Raw genomic sequence first — 19,601 nt, 5'->3', positions numbered from 1 at the left:
TGGTTCGGTAATGGGTTTCTGCTCTGATAACATGGAAGCCGGAGTATCGTAATCTCATTTTATAGATTGTGGTTTGCTTGGTCATGAAATGAGATTGGTCCATGGCTATGCACGTATACAGCAAAAGTGCATAGGCGATGTTCTACTAAATACATTAAGGATGCTTCCAGGGTTGCGTTGCTACGAAAGCTAATAACGGTCTTGACTTCCCGGTACGGACACTAAAATTTCAAACTTGATTTCAATACTAATCAATAGACTCGATACCAATTCTAAGACCACAATGATAATGAAAAACACTCTTTATTTAGACGACAGAATGTGATTTTCAACATTGAATAGTAACACTTTCTTTTATATTACCATGTGGCGTTATATCTATGTTTCTATCTGCGTCGTCTGATACTTTTTTTGAGCTCAAGATAACTCTAAAACTCGTCAAAAAGGATTTACTTCTGTCCTGTGAATGCGAGTTTTTAGCAGCGATACTTGCTCAAATGAGTATCTAGTTTTGATATTCGTTTTAGTATCGATTAGTATCTGATTTCCGATGTCACAACCCTGGTCTGGTTATGGGAAAGGTAATGGGTAATTAGCTGGTTTAACCTCCTGGCGTCTTCATATGTGGACAAGACATTTTGGGTCGTCTAAGCCACAATGCACATTTTTAGAAGGCGAATAACAGAAACAAGAACAGCAACAATGCAAATGTATTCTTTTTTTTTTTTTTTTACAGTTTAGAATATATTTTTTTAATTGTTTTTTTGTAAAGGCACCTGTCTCCTGCTCCCGTCTGCAGCTCTTCACACCAGACACATTGTTCCAAGAGGCAGAATTGTTTCTCTTTTTTTTACTCAGGACAAATGTTGCTGTGTTCAGGGTCTTAATAGTTTTTGCAAATCATTATACAAATGTTTTATCAAAATGATTAAAATGTCCACATATGAGGGCATTCAATTTACATAATTTTTCTCAGAAACTACATAATGTAAAAAGATAATTCTTTGTATTTACACTCATCAGGTCCAATCAGCTCAAATCACAAAGATAAATTAATAAAGCCATGAAAGAGCTCAGGTGTCAGGAGGTTAATGTTGGCAATTCTTCTTATAAATAGTATCACAGTGACTTCAAACTTCAAACACACTGAGCTCTTTTTAACTTTATTATACTTCTGTTTGTAAAGGGTTCATATTACACCAGGGGTGTTCATTACGTCGATCGCGAAGGCATTTTGTGTAGATCACGTCCCGTCATCCATCCAGTCACATGACTAATATACAGGACAACAGTCAGATTACACCTGACTCTAGGTCACATCATGGGCGCTGCACACGCATAAACAAGCGCGAGTTAGCTTAACCCTATAGCGTCGGATCCTATCGTCGCCGATAGAGCGGGTTGCGGACTTTCCAGCAGCGTAACTCCAGTAACCAGTCGTGCTCTCATGTAAATTCAAACGGCGTCTCAAAGCGGAGACATGGGGCTATCTAAATATTTTACCGTCATTACTGTAATCTGCCTCTGTTGTCCTGAAGGTGACGAATGAGAGCGCGGGGCTGCGGGGATTTTCACTCATTTATTCGATGCGTAAAAGAAAAAATAGGGATGGATGTGTAAAATAGAAGTAGTTGTGTGAAAAAATGCAGTGAATTCTGATACTTCTTTTAACATGTTTTTTTATGGCTATAAAAAAAAGACGAAACTGTAATCAACATGATTAGCTCTGTTATCGCTTTCAAAAGAAAAATGAAATTTTACTCCCGGCTCCTGTCAGAAGCTTCTGTCTGAACTCTGCATCCCTCACTGATTCCATTCAGTGTCAGAGCAGTAATCATCATTCAAGTAATTATGAACATGTAAGAAGTTCAGTTGTGTTGTGCAGTATTATCTCATGACGTTGTGCAAGGTACATGAAAATGCACTGTACATGTAAGAATTCATAATACATTTACAAATAAATATGTGTTTAACATTTTTGTATTAGGTGGTAAATCTTTCAGACACGACCATTTTAAAAGTAGCTCACATACTGAAAAAGTCTGAATATTACGCTGTATTACACTATTTTCTGGTATATGTTATAATGTTGTTTCTTCATCACAAACAGACCTGGAGTTGTGTTTTGTTTCATTTACACACGTTTAACACACAAACCCTGCATATTTAGGCTTCTCGCAAACAGAAAACACACTGTTCCACCTTGTGATGTCATGTGGTAATACAGGAAGTGCTCCACTGTGTTTTTAAACTTCACACACCTTCACTAGAATCAATTGGATGATTTCAGACGTGGAACTGCCAATCTTTACTGAACTAAAGGTCAAAGGATCATGACATCACAAGGTGGAACAGAGTATTTTGAGCTTTGGAGATGACAGACTAATAATAAAGTGTTACTCAAACATGTGTGAGTGAAACAAAACAAAACTTCAGGCATGTTTTGAAGAGATAACAACATTATAATATGATTTAAAGCTCACGAGAGTCAATTTTGTGTAATATAGAGCCTTAAGAACATAAGATTACGCTGCTTCATCCTGAAAATGCTTTTGCGATAAACACTATAATGATGTAATCCCAGAGTTGTCCAGGTGTGATCCAAAGCAAAAGAATAATTCAACTCTGTCAACTGGACAAAAGTTTTAGAGTGAAGACGTTTTGCCGCAGAGAGCACTTTCTGCCCGTGATGTTGAGGGAAAAGTGAAAGCAGAACACCGTGTACAGAAAGCCCTTTCGACTTGTGGATATCCAAAATGGGGCTTCAATAGATCTAAGAGAGCTAAAAAACAGGACAACAGAGAATCAGAACCTGGAATAAAAAGGTGTGACTATTCCCTGCCCAGCTGGTGTGTCTGAAAAGCTTCTGAGGATTTGCAGACAGCAGGAAATCCCAGACTATTTCAAACATAAAAACACTTTAAAGACAGAAACTGGTTCAACCGAAGGACAAAACCCCGAGACATAAACAAAGTAATGTGGGCTACTCAATTCAGTGCAGTGAAGAAACTGGAGAAACTAAACAGCCACTTCATAAGAGAATGAACCAACACCATCGTGAGAGCAGCTCAGGACACCAATCAGCTGTACATCTCCATCTTAAAGACACTAACCACTGCTTTGAAGGGAGTGAAGTTCAGATCTGAGCCAGAGAGAAGAAATGGTTTGAGAGGAGAGTTAAAGAAGCGATTTTTGTTGGGAAAGACAGGAAGGAGGAGCTTGGACATCATTTATCTTCTATAACTCAAAATCAAGACCAAAATCAAAACACGGACAAGAATAGTGCTAGCCATTATGCTAATAGGTTTGAGAGCACCCATTAGGGGCCTGAACGGTTACAAAATATGACTCAGGAACAGTTTACCCAGGGTAGTTGAATAAACCTAGCTAACAAACAGAACAGGTGTGTTAGTTTCCGTGTAGTTAGCTCCTCCCTTCAGATAGATATAAGGCAGTGTCCACCTGTAATCTGACCAGAACTGAAGAAGCAGCTCGGATTTTAAATATATTTTGTATTAATCTGAGAAATGTATTTGTTTTATACGTCCTCTCGTTTCCTGCCAATAATTAGATTTCCTCAGAGAACGTAAACATACTTAATGACGCATGTGCTTGAATGAGCTCTTGCCATTTGGATAATGGATTCTCTGCTGGGATAGCGCTCCGTAGAAAGAAGAGGGGCAGTGATCCAGCCACATAGAGGTCTGTTCTATTACTGGGACAGAGTGGGATCTTCTTTGCTCTGACAGAAGGGGCTTCGGGTCGCTCTGCCCCGCTTCACACCAAGGACTCGAAACAAGCCTCGTGTTCAACAAAACTGCTGATGCCGACCACTTTCCAAAATAAAAAAACGCAGGAAATGGATGCGTCAATATTCAAATGAGGATGGAGAGGAAACACCTTGACAGAGCGGGGTAGGATTAGCGGTGCCCATGTTCAAACGCAGACGCAAATCTATTCTTTCAATCTGAAGGAAATGCGTTAAGCTCCTTTTTCTCTTTGCCCCTCCCAGTTTCCAATTCCATGTGGATATGGCGCTTCAAAGCTGAAATAAACAAGAATAACAAACAAACAAACTAAAAAGTACAAAAAGTCTTGGCAGGCGTCCCAGAGAAGGAGGGAGATTTGAGAGAAATACGAATGTGCATTTCAGAGGCAGGCTGGGGGCTTCTCATGTGCTACTGCGGGAATAGGACAAAGAGACCAGAGCTGCACAAACAAAGCAGACTTGGCCCTCGAGAAATAAATACATCACCCATGGCAAGAAAACAATGCAACATGAATAAAACGAACAAATATCAGGCTGATTCTTCGACCCAATTACACAATGCATTTTTACTGGCAGAAAGGTAGAGCGTGTATCCAGTGAGTAAAGGTCACGTATTTTCTCATGGCTAAAGCAGATAGTGTTAAAATCCGGGCTCGGCAGCTCACGGGCGATAAACTCTGCCAACATTCGGGCTTGTTTTGTCGATTATTCCAGTCAATTTCTACAAGAGAGAGAAATCGAGGATAATCACAAAAGATTGCGTCATAAGAGACTCGATTCCAATAGAATTCGCCGAGCTACAACTATAAACACGGACCCCTTATCTTGGTTATTTTGAATACATTTTTGTTCTGTTGTTGTTCTATTGTATGGGTGTCCTCTGTTTCACCACAAATGTATTAGAGCAAAGGGCCAAAGAGGTTAATAGAGTGAGTCATTCAGACGCGTGGATTGAACACAGCTTTCTGTCCCTTTCATAAGACTTGGAACAATAATTTAATGGGTCTACAATACAAAACATTGTGTTGTTATTGAAGTTACAGAGGTAGAATTACTCATCTTCGCAATAAGAAGGATTACCTATGATCATTTGGACAAATTCATCTGCAAAAGTGGGTCTGAGGGCCACTTAGACATCCCTGATACATATTCCTGTAGTGTGACAAAGTTTCTTCCTCAGACAGGACACTTGAGCATGTCTGAAGCAGAAAGAGGAGCGTGCGCCTCCCTCGAGTTTGAAAGCTCAATTTGAGGCAATTATAACAAATGCTGTGCTCAGACTGCTAAAATAGGATCTTGTCTGTAATGAGCTAATCTTCCGAAGCGGCGTCCATTGGCCAATTACCTGTTCTCGTTTCGCTGTGTGTACCGCGGCTGAGGGTCAGCGTCTCCATCATTAACATCATAACTAGCCTCAGGGTCCTGGAAGAAACACAAAATGAATTACTTTATTTAACTTTGGGTTCAAGGGGTAATTTTCCTCCAGCGCTCCTGAAATGATTTTCTAACTTACAAAACAACATTGATGTGCTCGAAACCTGGCATTTTTTCATCTTTGTGTGGAGGAAAAAGTAAAACTGTAGCCGTCTATATTATGGTCGGTCCATTTAACAAAAGCATTACATTTTGTGCATTACATAAATCTACATAAAGGTGTGTCGTGAAATTAGAATAAATATTGTTTTCACTTTAAGTTCAAATTGTTCTGTCTGTTGTTTCTGGTGCATCAAGGCGACACTGTGCCAATAATCTTGACTTACATAATTAGTGATAAGGTCTGGGTGATCCTTCTCGATGCCGTCGTCCAGAATGGTCACTACCACGCCCCTCCCCGTGTAGCCCTGTGCCCAGGCCTCTTTAGTATTCAGGTCCTGGTGCGCCGGGTCAGACTGCACACAAACACAAAGCAGTCGTTAAGTTTCCTGTACGCACCTACCTTTATTTCACCAGAAAGCCCCAGTGGGATTCAAAATAATTCAAAATTACAAGAAAGACCTGAACAAGGCAGCACACAGAAAGAACACAACAGAGAAAAATCTAATTTACCAAACTTTTTATACATTTCTTGAACTTGTGACACTAAAGATTCCAATTTCACGTATTTTTATAAATCATTCCAAGAACATGGTGCAGAATAAGAAAATGTTGATTTTCCCGGCTCTGAGGCGCTGAGGCACTTTGAAAAGTCATTGAGCGAAGGAGCAAAGCCGGTAACCACCTGCGCTGACATTAGGAGATTACTGAAGTACTGCGGTATTCTGCCTGTATCGCTTTGTACGTTAATACAAATACTGCTTCTGTGGATTTTCAGCAACGTCGAACCAACTCAATTAGTTACCTGTCCAGCCAGAACCACACGCTTTGGCAAAACTTTACAAAGACGAGCGGATCTGGAGCTGCTTCCTGTCTCGAGGATTTCAGACGGTGTGATTGACAGACGGATTAACCAATCAGAGAGAAGCATCGTCTGTCCGTGTCAAAAACAAACATGGCTGCGCACATGTAAAAAAGAAAAAAGCAACAGCAAAAGACCGAAAAACAGCGCAGATTTTTGCAGAATGAACAATTGAAACACCAGACTCTTATTGATCTCAGGTTAAAAAAAAAGTTATATAATGTTCTGTATGTTTAGCGAATGCGGTTGGATCGTCTCATGTTACGACGGAGGATTTTCACCCTCTATTGTCCAGTTCCAGACGCTTCTGTATTTGATCAGAATGTAGAAGGAACTGGCTGATCAGGGAACTAAATGAGCCCAATGACGTGACTTAAATTAGGCATCAGTGACCTGCAACGTGGTTAAAATGACAACGGGAAGTCAGTTAATAACGCAAAAAACGCATTAGACTTGAATGCTTCCTCTGGCAGCAAAATTTACTGAAGTCAGAGAAGGAAAAAACCTGCAGGAATCCAGGGAACGAGCACTTCTTCTTCTTCTTCTTCTTCAACAGAACAGTGTGAGGCCTCTCTCCAGTGAGACACACATGGAAGTATTGTTCAAAGCCTGCTTCATGTATTTTGGTCACTCTCTTTTTCTGTCGTTTCTTTGGCTTTGGTGCAGCTGGTGCCAAGGTAGTATTTCATGCCCAAATGGAGTTGTTATGGTTTTTTTTTTTAGGAACAGTGAGGGTTGTGGAATATTGTTAGATATAGTCACCAAGCTCATATGAAATTTCTCACAGTATTAATATAAACGTCTGTGGTACGTCACTAAAAAAAAAATCTATAGCAGTTACGCCGCACAAAAACAGCAAATAATTTATCAGCGACCTCATCTTCTCCGATGTAACTTTCGCCCGTCCCTCATGACTCGCTAATAAGCTCGTCCGTAGATATATAATGAAAATCCTGAGAGGAAATCGCCACAAAAATCTATTTGATGTAGTGACGAGTTTATTATATCTGTGATAGATCTGCTCTTGTCTCCGCGATGACGTATCAGGTGTAACGCATCAGACACGTCGCCCAAAAGTAGAGCCATAAGCGAGTGGAAATGAGCCAAAATAAAAGTCTTTGGAGAGGTTTTTTAACAAAGGGGAAAAGGCCAAAGAGGAACCAGAAGAGGAGACTACGACCTCCAAGAAAAAGAAAGATCAATTTAACGAACAACACCGGGAGTCCTACTTAAAATATGGGTTTGTCGCTACAGGTGAGTCTCACTCGCCGAGTCCGCTCTGCGTAATAAAAGCAAAAGCAAATGAGGCAATGAAACCTTCAAAACTGCTTCGGCACATGGAGACTAAGCACCTGGGATTAAAAGATAAGATTTAGAGTTTTTTGAAAGAAACAAACGTGAGCAAGAAGGGAAGAAGAAACAAGTGCAGGGCTCCCACTGATGCAACGGTAAAGTGAGTTGTGTTTTTTATGCACTTCAACTTATTTTTGCCATATTTATTATCTGCCACGAGTAGAAGGCCGGTCCGTGAAAATAAAACCTACATTATTCCGGTCCGTGGTGCAAAAAAGGTTGGGGACCACTGATCTATAGGACAAGTCTGGGATTAGCCACCACTTTACCTTGATAGACTCCACTTTACCTTCGCATTGCACTGAAATAGTTTTAACAAATATTCTTTTTTCAACTAAATTTATATTTGTAGAATCCACGATCACACCCGCAGTCGCCTCACAGGGCTCCACAAAATTGATTTAACCAACTAAAAGTTAGAAAAAGCACACAATGTACCAGTAATTAGTGAGAAAAAGAAAATAAACCAAAACATTAATTGCAGAGTGAAGCTATTTGAAACTATTTTCCAAGAGATAATTAAATGGCATTGAAGTTTGAACAATTAGCACAAACCGTAAGGCAAAACTTCGCTGTCTGTGCGAGGTGTTTAGTTTTGAACAGAGAAACAAGAGGAATGACAGCAGAAGATTAGCGTTTTAATGCTGAATGGAAAAAGGGATGATCACTGTCGTCAGTAATCCATAGGTGTAACACGCGTGCTTAAAGGAAAAGCGAAGGAGGGAGAATGCATCACGTTGAAGCAGATTAGAATTGGCAAACAAAGAAACACGGCGGCCATTTTATCTGCAGTTCAGACGACACTGTTTAATCTGATTTCCTGTACAATGCAAAGGAGATAGTGTAGGGGAAAACAGGCTTAATGTCCAAACAGGATTAAAAAGCTGCCTAATTTGGATAATAAACACATTCGTACCTCTGCCTAAGTGAAAGTTCTGAATGCTAAGCTGCCTTGGCTGGATTTAAAGCCTTCAAGGTCTAATCAAAAATAATTACACTGGAGAAAGAAATTGAAAAATGTCGGCGCTAATGCAGTTATCGACAGGAGCGAGTGTACACAAGGACCTTTGGTGTAGTCCACTGTTCAACAAACCAAGATGAGAAATAATTACTCCTCGGAATGGCTGCGCTGGACGTGTGGAAGCGGCGTACGAAAACCAAAACACATCACAGAGGCTGACAGAAGAATTAAAAGTCGCAAAATTGACTTGTTAGCTTTAAGCCATGTTGTTAGAATGTTGTTTTCGAGTCAAAAACAGACCTGGAGTTGTGTTTTGTTTCATTCACACATGTTTGAGTAACACTTTATTATTAGTCTGGCCATATCTCCAAAGCTCAAAATGCTCTGTTGCACTTTGTGATGTCATGAAGTGGTAGTTTTCAAGTTAACAGCTGCCATTTTAAATTTACTTCAGTAGTTTTTGGCAATTCCAGAGCTAAAATGACCCAAATGATTCTTGTGCATGTGTGAATGAAGCAAAACACAACTCCAGATGCATTTGTAATGAGGAAAAATTATAAAATAGATCTGAAAATAGTGTAATACCGGCTCTTTAAAGTCATAAATTGTCAAACAAATGGTTTAGAAGAAGCTGTACAGCGCAAATATGCTGTAACTCTATCTTGCATCATCAACAACTTTATATTCATTTGCGCTCCCCCCTTGAAATCTCTAACCAAATCAGTTCAGAAAGATATTACGCACAAACACAGCTTATATGAACAGGAAAAGTACAAAACGGGGCAGTTAGGCTCATTCGTAATTGTTATTAATTGAACGTTCTTGTGAGTTCACGTGATTAAGGTCCAGTATCAGATTTTTTTTCCCCTGTATTTGAGCAAAGTTTGTTATATAAGCGACTCTTGAAGTCAAAATACTGTATGTTCGATGTGTAAAGTCTGCATTTAATTAGAAAACATGTTACTGTCGTATCAGGAAGTGCTAGTTGGTTTTAGCTTTATCGTTGCGACAAAACTACGCACTGGTTTCAGAGATCGGGAAAGTGGCTATGAATTAATTGTGGGGAATAATTAAGATGCTCAGATTGTATAAGTTAATTTGGGAATAAGTTTGGACCACTGCAAACCGTTTAAAATGAACAAAATGTACAGTTGTCCCTCGCTGTATCGCGGTTCACCTTTCGTGGTCTCGCAGATTTTTTTGGAGCAATTTTACACGCTTTTTCACAGTATGAACGTAAGCACGATACGCTGATACAGACACAAACTGCAATAAACGATCAAATTGAAACTACATAAAAACAATAAGGCAAGATTATCGCAGTGAACAAATGTTTTTTATACGGTAAGATTAGAAAGTCTGAGCCGCAAGAGAAAGCGATAATTGGCCATAGAAGTGTCATGATGCCTGTTTTGCCTGTCCTCCTGTGTCCTCTCCCCCTCCCCTACCTGTCTGCCTGGAGCGCATGCACCTGGAGCGCATCAGCGCAATCACCGTCACCTGCTGCCGAGTATTTGAGGGCTCGGCAGAATACACTCGGAGCCAGATCGTCCGCGTGTAAACGTGAATGCTCCAGTTTAAGTCTTTGTATTTTGTTACCTGCTTGCTTGCCTCTGACCGGATTTTTGCCACTCCTCAGATGCCTGTTCTCCCGCTCGTTCCTGCTCCTGCCTCTGCACTCCAGCTCCAGTAAAGTTCACCCTTTGTCTTCGTCTCCTGTCCCGTCTGGGTTCCCGGCTCGTCTCCCATCCTCCGCCTTGGCTCTCACCTGTTGGATTATTCCTGCTCGGTCTTTCCTGGTCCTGTTCTTGGTCCCGTCGAGTCCCGGTTCTGGCTATCTCCGCTCCCGCTCCGGTTCTGGTCTGTCCTACCTTGTCCCGTCCTGCGCCCGCCCGCTCTGCCTCTGGCACCTTGCCCCCAGTTGTGACTATTACTATTGACTTTGAATCCCGCACCTTGTAAATAAAACACTGTAAATCTGTCCCGAGATCTGCATCCTTTGGTCCGCACCTACACCCACCGTTACGACAAGTGACTTTTTCAACCCCCTGCAGCTCATATTAAAAGAAGAAAAATCTCACCACCGCTATTATAAAGAAAATGTACACTATATAAACACTGAGCACCAAAATGTATTGTTTCTGACATCATATATTAAAAAAAGAGTCAATGTAGTACAGTTGTCCCTCGCTATATTGCGGTTTTGCAGATTTTTTTAGTGCAATTTTTCATGCTCTTTTACAGACTATGAACGTGCATTGTGTTGTGCGTCCTGATTGGCTGTTGGACTGTAGACCATTGTCCATCAGTCTCCTCTGTGCCGTGTCTCCTGTCCAGTACAGAATGTGTTCAGACAAATTTACATAAACGTTGGATCGCAGTGTGACTCTGAAGTGCTGTACGTTTGCAATTTGTTTTCTCCCCGACAAAACCCACAATGTCGATGAAACGTTCTGCACCGACAAAGGCGCTTACGAAGGTTTGAACTTTGAGAGAGTTTAAACGAGAGAGAAATGTGAGAAAATGTTAATGTCTGTGTGAGAAAAGTGTATAAAGTGTGTGGTGAGGAGTTTTACAGCCAAAAACATAGAGAATACTTGACTACTTCGTGGATTTCGCCTGTTCCGGGTTATTTTTAGACGATAACCCCCGCGATAAACGAGGGACTAGCTCTGTAGTTCCGTTTTTCACGTTTCCAGTCAGTAAAAGTCAAGAACAGCACCTTTAAATAAAACATCGGCAGTAAAACGAGCGCAGTACGTACCAGATACCACTGCTTGGGGAAGTCTGGGTCTGAGGGGTTTTCAAACACATCCCTCTTCTTTCGGATCTTCACGACTTGCTGCTCCGCCCACAGGACCTAAGGCGCACAAACACACACACAGACACACACAGATTTAGCATTTGCACTGTGCTCCTCAGATCAGAATGTCATTAAACCCGCTCTAATATGAGAAGAAATAATAAACACAAGAGAAATCTGGTCTCGGCTGGTTGGAAGCAATAACTAGGAGAGATGTGAATGCAATATATTTTATGTCTAGGCAGAGATGTAAAACAGGCGCGCTCTATACGGTATGATTCAGAATAAGCCGCTCTTATTAAAGTTCTATGGAAGATCGTAAAAAAACAAAACAAACTGAAAACATTAACAAAGTCGCTTTTAACAGCTCGCGTTTTAAATTAATGCGTGCAATAAGAAACGGCAGAGGATCGTTAAGCAAATGAGACGGGATCATCATCGTTTTAATAACACGATAATACAGTTTGTTTTGAAACGCAATAAGCATTCTTCGCCAAATAACAATGGAACAGTGAATGGTGAAATAGGATACTTAAAAACAAAAGGCTTGTTCCATCAGTGCATTTTGAATCGTAAAAGCAGTGCAGACTCCAGTGAGGTTCATCTGGTCTTACAATCATTTATTTTAATAGACGAGAGGCAGGATAGGAGCTTTAAACCGGGATGGGAGTGGTGTTTTTACTTTCACACAGCTGGGGTACTGTCCTGAAGAAGTGTAATTGTGAAAGAAGCGATTCCAGACCAGCTAGAACAGGGGTGTCAAACGAATTTTCACTGAGGGCCATATCAGCAAAATGGCTGTTCTCCAAGGGCCAGATGTAAAATAAATGTAACTACTTTTTTAACTTGTTAATTAACTGTTTCTGTATTTATTACTTATTCAAATTACAATTATTACATATGCATTTGCCTAGATGTAAAATATGGCTGTGTAACTGCGTAGATCCTCATAAATTAAGATTTTAAAACCATCATACTTTTGTAATTCACCCTGTCGAGGGCCCTATAAAATGATGTGGAGGGCCGCATTTTGGCTCCCGGGCCTTGAGTTTGACACGTGAGCTAGAGAGTTGAACGGGAATGTTTTGTACGACGCCATGAGATAGTAGCATTTAGTTTACGTAACAAACTCGTTCTCATTAATGAAAGTGGAACCGTGTCACTCAAAAGAAATGTTTACGTCAACTTGTAAGAGTTTATTTAAAGGTTACGAATGTAGGACGCCTGCTATACCGACAGACAAGACAGGACATTTTGTAAATTGAAATTATGGTGCTACAAAAAAAAATCATGGTTTCAAGAGGTCAGACTACAGATGGCGCTGTCGTCCTGCCTCCACCGGTAAGAAAACAGCGACAAAACCGGTTTAAATCAGCTGAACGGACACGAAAGCATCACGTGATCACTCTGAGGTAAAGCGCTAGAGAGCAGTCGATACTGACAGGTATTAAAAAGAACTAAAGAATTTATTAAAACCGTGCGGTCGACTGGCTCTGCTTCATTAGTTTAAGTTCCAGATCTGATTGACGTCCGACTGCTGAAAGTCTTCGAACTCTCAATGTGCTCTTCCATCAACAAAAAAGATTAATATTTCAAGATTTTGTAGGTGAAATTTCCAAAAGCCAAAAAGAAAAAAGGTTACTGTCACGATGCACGTATTTCTGCTCCTTGTGTTGTTCCCCTGTGTGCTTATCCCCCTCCCTCACCTGCCTGAATCTGGAGCTGGGCGGAGTTCCTGGCTCCTCCCACGCGCACCTGCCGTGGATAAGAGGAGCTAGGACCAGACACTCGGCGCCAGATCGTCCGCGTGTCAAACGTGATTATTCCAGCTCTGTTTTTGTACTCGCTTGTTACCTACTTTTTGATGCTTACTGGATTTTTGCTTCCCTCAGATTCCTGCTCCCTGGACAGTCCCAGCTCCTTTGTCTCTGGCTCTGTCCCAGACCCCGCGTCCCTGCTCCCTTATTGTCCGCTTTGTCTTCACCACTTTGTCTCGTCCTGGACCCCGGCTTGCACCACGTTCCCCGCTCTGGCTCCGTCCCTGGTCTTGTCCCCCGCTCCGGTACTGGTTACTCCCTGTTCCTGTCCCTGCCCTCCTCGACGCATTCCCGGACTCTGACTCGCACCCTGCTCCTCGCTCCTTGTCGGTCTAACCAACATTTGTCTGTTAATTCACGAACTGTAAATAAACACTGTAAACTTGCTCCGAGTTCTGCACCTTTTTGGTCTCACCTGCACCAGCGTTACGACAGCTTACACTACTGAAAACATGATTCTCACTTCACTCTTAAACCCTGTGTTGAATACTTTGTGTCTTAAACATTGAGGTGAACTTTGTTTCTCTGTAAAAATGCGACACGTGCTTATTTTAAGATGTCTTCACTAGAACCAGCTGATTCGGTCACATGATACTGGTATTCCTTTTCAGGTTGATAAGAGGTCTTGTAATACATCTTTTTAGCGACTGCAAGCACCTGTTAGCTGTTCACAAAGAGGTCAAACACGTCACTAACTCTACATCCATTTGTGACCTTGTACGGACAGTGTGTAAAATGAATTAAGTCCTTATAAGACCTGCCTTCCATAGATAGTACCTTTCTGGGGCTTTAAGTACTCGAAAACTCCCCTGAAACACAACGCACAACTTCATTCATCTGATCAGATAAACTTCTTTCAACTCTCTACCTCAGGAGTGAGAGAGAATCGGCAAAATGGGCCAGATCTAACTGTAAAACCATATAAATGTAACTGAAAGTAATTTAAATAAACGTAACTGCTTTTTTTAACTTATTACTTGACTACAAACTTTCCATATGCGTTTAGATGTAAAAAAAAATATGACTGTAACTGCGTATCTCCTGATAAACTGACATTTTAAGACAGTCATACGTTTTAATTTACCTTGTCGCGGGCCACATAAAATGACGTGGCGGGCCGCATTTGACCCCCGGGCCTTGAGTCTGACACGTGCTCTACCTGGTCTGCAATCTCTTCCTTCACAATTACAACTACTGACATATTTTCTTAATTATTACTATTCAAAACAGCACATCTTTTTCACCTCGCAAGAGCAGGAGGTGGAAGGAGGTCACATTTTTACACGCGACAGTATTCACCCGTGTAACCTGGAATCGCACCGCCGACCTGTGGGTCACTGGATCTAACCGCTCAACCAATCATATTTACGTCGAAAGCGGGATTCAAACCACCAAACTTCAGCTCAATGGACAAACACTCTACCTACTACTACCCAATTAAAAGAAAATCACATCACAAACAGTTGGCAAATCTGAAAAACGCTACGTCTACTTTATAGGGGGAGCTGTTCAGAGCCACAGTTTTGTTTTATCACACATTTCTGATTAGGGAAATGGGAGAAGTCGAGTTAATCAGCCAGAGCGAAAGGCATCAGAGGGAAATTTGCGAGCTGCAGTAACGCTGTGGGTGTGAAGGGGGCGTATAATTCCACTGCCTGTTATTACCGTCGCTGACAAACGCAGCCTTTGTTCCAGTTGTTGGAGTTGATTTGTCCTCTAAAAACCATTAAGTGCGTTGAGCTTCCTTTGAAAAGCTCAGTGGATTCTTGTGTAACTTATTTCTGTCATATTTGTTTGTGGTGAATAGAGTGGCTCCCCGTGGAGAGGCTTTTACTCTTGCTTGATTTTTGTGATTGCGTGCTTTTGAAACTTATTGTGCGACGAAAACAAGCTGTGCCGACTCCGGAAACTGAAAAATTACAGAAACTTGGAGAAACTTACTTTGGCAAGAGACAGACTTGACAAATGACCCAGGTACTAATTAACATTTATTGCATTCCATTAGACTGTATTACATAAGGCTAGCAGCGCACTCCACTGAAACCACAGCTCAGCCACAAATAATGACAATTAATAGCAATTAGAATGCAATTATACCTCTATTTAAAAGGCTTTTACACAGACAATGCATAGTGATCAAATCAGGCTAACTTTTTTATGATTAGTTATAAGAAATTTCCTACGACACTCAGATCTATGTCCGCTGGATTCACTCAGACAGATCAGTGTGTGGATGCAAAACAACTTTCTCCAGATAAACTCAGACAAGATTGAAGTCGTCACCTTTGGCCCACGGAAACAAAGAGAAAAAGTGTCAGCAGTCACCTCCAGTCTCCCTCTCTAAAAAATGTCAAATCAGGCAAGAAATCTCAGGGTAATAATGGACCCTAATGGACTAAATCAGGGCTGAACCAGGACTAAACCAGGGCTAAACCAGGGCTGAACCAGGACTAAACCAGGGCTAAACCAGGACTAAACCAGGCCTAAACCAGGCCTAAACCAGGCCTAAACCAGGCCTAAACCAGGGCTAAACCAGGACTAAACCAGGGCTGAACCAGGACTAAACCAGGACTAAACCAGGGCTGAACCAGGGCTGAACCAGGACTAAACCAGGCCTAAACCAGGGCTAAACCAGGGCTGAACCAGGCCTAAACCAGGACTAAACCAGGGCTAAACCAGGGCTGAACCAGGACTAAACCAGGACTAAACCAGGGCTAAACCAGGGCTGAACCAGGACTAAATCATGGCTAAACCAGGGCTAAACTATGACTAAACCAGGGCTAAACCAGGACTAAACATGGATAATCAACGTTTCAGTTTTCTGCAGCTAAAACCTGGAACATTCTTCCTGAAGATGTGAGACAGACCTCGACTTTGACAATGTTTAAATCCAGGCTCAAATGGTTCTGTTTAGCTGTGCATACGACTGAAAGGCTTTTATTCTGCACTTTTCTCTTTTAATGTTAATTTTATAATGATTTTTTATTTTATTTATTTATTTGTTTCAAGCACATGTATCGGATACACTTAAAGTACATTTCACAAATTCATCCTCATATAAGCTCAAAAAGGAGCGGAGTATTTATGTTTTGCTTTGTTGTATTGTGATTTTAACGTCCTTCTTATTCTGTAAAGCACTTTGAATTACTTTGAGTACAAATTCTGTAGTACAAATAAACTTACCTCGCTTTTATCTAACACCACTTAACTCGTTTTCATCCTCTTAAACCACAGTGAATGAAGTAAAATATACTTCAAATCTATCAGTGCTGAACAGAACAGAATTCTTCCCTGCGGTTTGACAATACCGTTATGGAAACTTCTTAGTACAATCATGTGAAGTAGTTTCACTTTACACAAAATGTGCCACTAAAGCTCAAGAAACGATGTCGTCAAGCATCGTAGAGTTTTTTTTGTAGCATTTTAGAGATATTTACAACACCTGTTACTCTCTAAACCAAATTTTGAGAGTAAGGCACCTTTCCTAAGACATCTTGTCTCATTGAAATTCCCAGATGGCATGACACTGTAAGATGTGACTGTGTTAATGTGTAAACAGCTGGTGATATGTAATACGCCATTATGGAGGCACAAAACACTCGAGCGTCTTGTATTGTGCCCAAGTCAACAGATTGTCCATGGCCTTTTATCAAACCATTACAATTACAAACTTTGTGATTACTAACCATGATCCACATTGCCTGATACTTCTGTCTCAACAGCTGAACTGCTCCTCAAGCTGTTTGTCGTAATGTTATGCGGTTGTTTCTCACAGAACGAAACAACATATGTTTTCTTTCTTAAACAACAAGACATTCTGAACGCACAAAGGCAGTCAGGCATAAGACACATTATGCTTTGTCTGCTATAACGCCCATGGATCAATATTTTACGTTTTTGGACATTTTAAGTCTAAAAATTAAAGAAAAACTCCCGCACACTGTCTCACTCTTAATGCAATTTTATTCCATACAACGTTTCGGTCGCTCTGACCTTCTTCAGGTACCTGAAGAAGGTCAGAGCGACCGAAACGTTGTATGGAATAAAATTGCATTAAGAGTGAGACAGTGTGCGGGAGTTTTTCTTTAATTTTTAGACAAGTGCTTCACCTCCTACGCACCTGTCGCCCAGTCGGGTGTGCGGAGTTCACACAGAAACGTGGACATTTTAAGTCACAATATCGATCTAAACCAGGACTAAACCAGGGCTAAACATGGACTAAACCGAGACTAAACCGGGGCTAAACCGGGACTAAACCGAGACTAAACCGAGACTAAACCGGGGCTAAACCAGGATTAAACCAGGACTAAACCAGGGTTGAACTAGGAATAAATAAAGACTAAACCAGGGCTAAACCAGGACTAAAATAGGACTAAACCAGGGCTAAATCAGGGCTAAATCAGGGCTAAACCAGGACTAAACCAGGGCTAAACCAGGACTAAACCAGGGCTAAACCAGGACTAAACCAGGGCTAAACCAGAACTAAACATGGACTAAACCGAGACTAAACCGGGACTAAACTGGGGCTAAACCAGGATTAAACTAGGGCTAAACCGGGGCTAAACCGGCACTAAACCAGGACTAAACCAGGGCTAAAACAGGACTAAACCAGGACTAAACCAGGGCTAAACCAGGGCTGAACCAGGACTAAACCATTACAATTACAAACTTTGTGATTACTAACCATGATCCACATTGCCTGACACTTCTGTCTCAACAGCTGAACTGCTCCTCAAGCTGTTTGTCGTAATGTTATGTGGTTGTTTTTCACAGAACGAAACAACATATGTTTTCTTTCTTAAACAACAAGACATTTTGAACGCACAAAGGCAGTCAGGCATAAGACACATTATGCTTTGTTTGCTATAACGCCCGTCGATCAATATTTTACGTTTTTAGACATTTTAAGTCAAAATATCGATCTAAAACAACTTAAGAAAAGAAACAGGTTGACTCGCTTTGTCTTGAAATGTCGTCAGGAAGGCAAGGGAAGTTCATTTGTATAGCGCAATTTGTACAAAAGTAATTCAAAGCGGTTTACAGAACAGTAAATCAAAACAAAAATAATCATAAAATTAACATCAAAAGAGAAGAGCGCAGAATAAAAAGTTTTCCATCATATTCACCGCTAAACAGAACCGATTTGAAGTCTTAAGAAATAAGACGCAAACTAATCAGCAGGTTATTAACTGGCTAAAGTGAATATCGTTCATAAAACAAGCTAAACCACAAATAACACTGAACCTAAGGCTAATCACACAAAACCATGGACTTAATGAACAGCTGCACCTTTATTTGAACGATTGACGTCTGATCTTAGGTCTTCAACTCCTGAGGATAGAGAGAAGTGAACTTATCTTTCGCATCTTAAAGACAGGTTAACATAATGAGTGTATAGATTTGTCAAACTGTGCGAAATCGGTCGATAATTCGCCGCTAATGTCATCAACATTCCCTGCGGGGTAACTAGAGGCACTGCTACTCAAGTTAGACTTTAATCAGAGCTTTGTTTTAAAAAAGAGAACCTATTGTGCTTGTGTCTGCGGTGTAGCTATAATCTATGACACCCATGGATCATTATGTTTTAATTTGGATGTTTTAAATCACAATATTCATCTAAATTAAGAAAAAAAGTGCACTGTCCAATGGGTTAGCAGCAGATTTTTGTACCGAAATGACTACGCGACGCTACTGAATCCTGTGTGCATCACCGATTAAGGACATAAAATTGGAGAAAGTTTTGTCTGTGTAATCCCTCATCTCTTGCCAATCTATAACTATCCTCAGACCCAAAGCAAACAGGAACAAAGAGAACAATAGGGGGCCATTAAGGGTTGAATAGGGTCTTTAAGGCTGAAACTGGAGACAAGAGCTGTTTCAGTGTAGTTAGCCCCTTTCAGATAGATAGATATATGGCATTGTCCAGCAACGATTCGTCCCGTTGACAGATTTAAATTTCGTCTTTTGCTATAAAATTGGAGAAAGTAAGTAGAGAACAGTGGACGTATGCCGGTTGCGGTGAAAACAGGGACTGATTGGCAGTATGGCGTCTTGAAAATAAGCTTAAAGACTGCTCAAACGTGCAAGAATCACTCCAAATACAACTTCGGGTAAGTAAATGGTGAAGGGAAACAACTATAACGTGGAATTACCTGCTGTGGAATTACACCAGGAGAGCAGATTTGCACAGTTAAACAAAGTTAAGTCCCTCTCAAATAGCATTACAGCCCTACGTTAGCTAGCATTAGCAGTTAGTCACCGCTCAACTTTTCGTGTTGAAGATTAAACATGTAAACAGGGCCGTAAACGCTCATGTTGATGATTGGTTCCTAAAAAAAGCAGAGTTTTTCTTGAGTTTTGAGACTTCTTGGGCAGCGTTTGCTAATGTATGCACTGTGTCTTTAAGGTAACTGCTAAACATTCCACCATAGACATACACACAGAACCCCCCCAGTGCAAAGTATCAATACAAATAGCTGATAAACGTATCTACTACTTTCAAG

The 19,601-nt window shown here is 40.9% G+C and overlaps 1 protein-coding gene across 1 annotated transcript in view; it reads right to left on the bottom strand.

The window, feature by feature from the left end:
* furinb (furin (paired basic amino acid cleaving enzyme) b) overlaps positions 1-19,601 on the bottom strand; it is a 132,679-nt gene that overhangs the window by 62,968 nt on the left and 50,110 nt on the right. Inside the window, exons 4-6 of the mRNA XM_033968134.2 lie at positions 11,243-11,338; positions 5,530-5,658; positions 5,115-5,191 (exon numbers count right to left, since the gene is read on the bottom strand). Coding sequence (XP_033824025.1) covers positions 5,115-5,191; positions 5,530-5,658; positions 11,243-11,338 — 302 coding nt within the window. The remainder of the gene's footprint in view (positions 1-5,114; positions 5,192-5,529; positions 5,659-11,242; positions 11,339-19,601) is intronic.

Source organism: Periophthalmus magnuspinnatus, chromosome 6 (genome assembly GCF_009829125.3).
Source record: "Periophthalmus magnuspinnatus isolate fPerMag1 chromosome 6, fPerMag1.2.pri, whole genome shotgun sequence".
In the NCBI taxonomy this organism is placed as follows: domain Eukaryota; kingdom Metazoa; phylum Chordata; class Actinopteri; order Gobiiformes; family Gobiidae; genus Periophthalmus; species Periophthalmus magnuspinnatus.
Note: the sequence above shows the minus strand (reverse complement) of the source record. Positions and strands in the feature narration are given on the sequence as shown.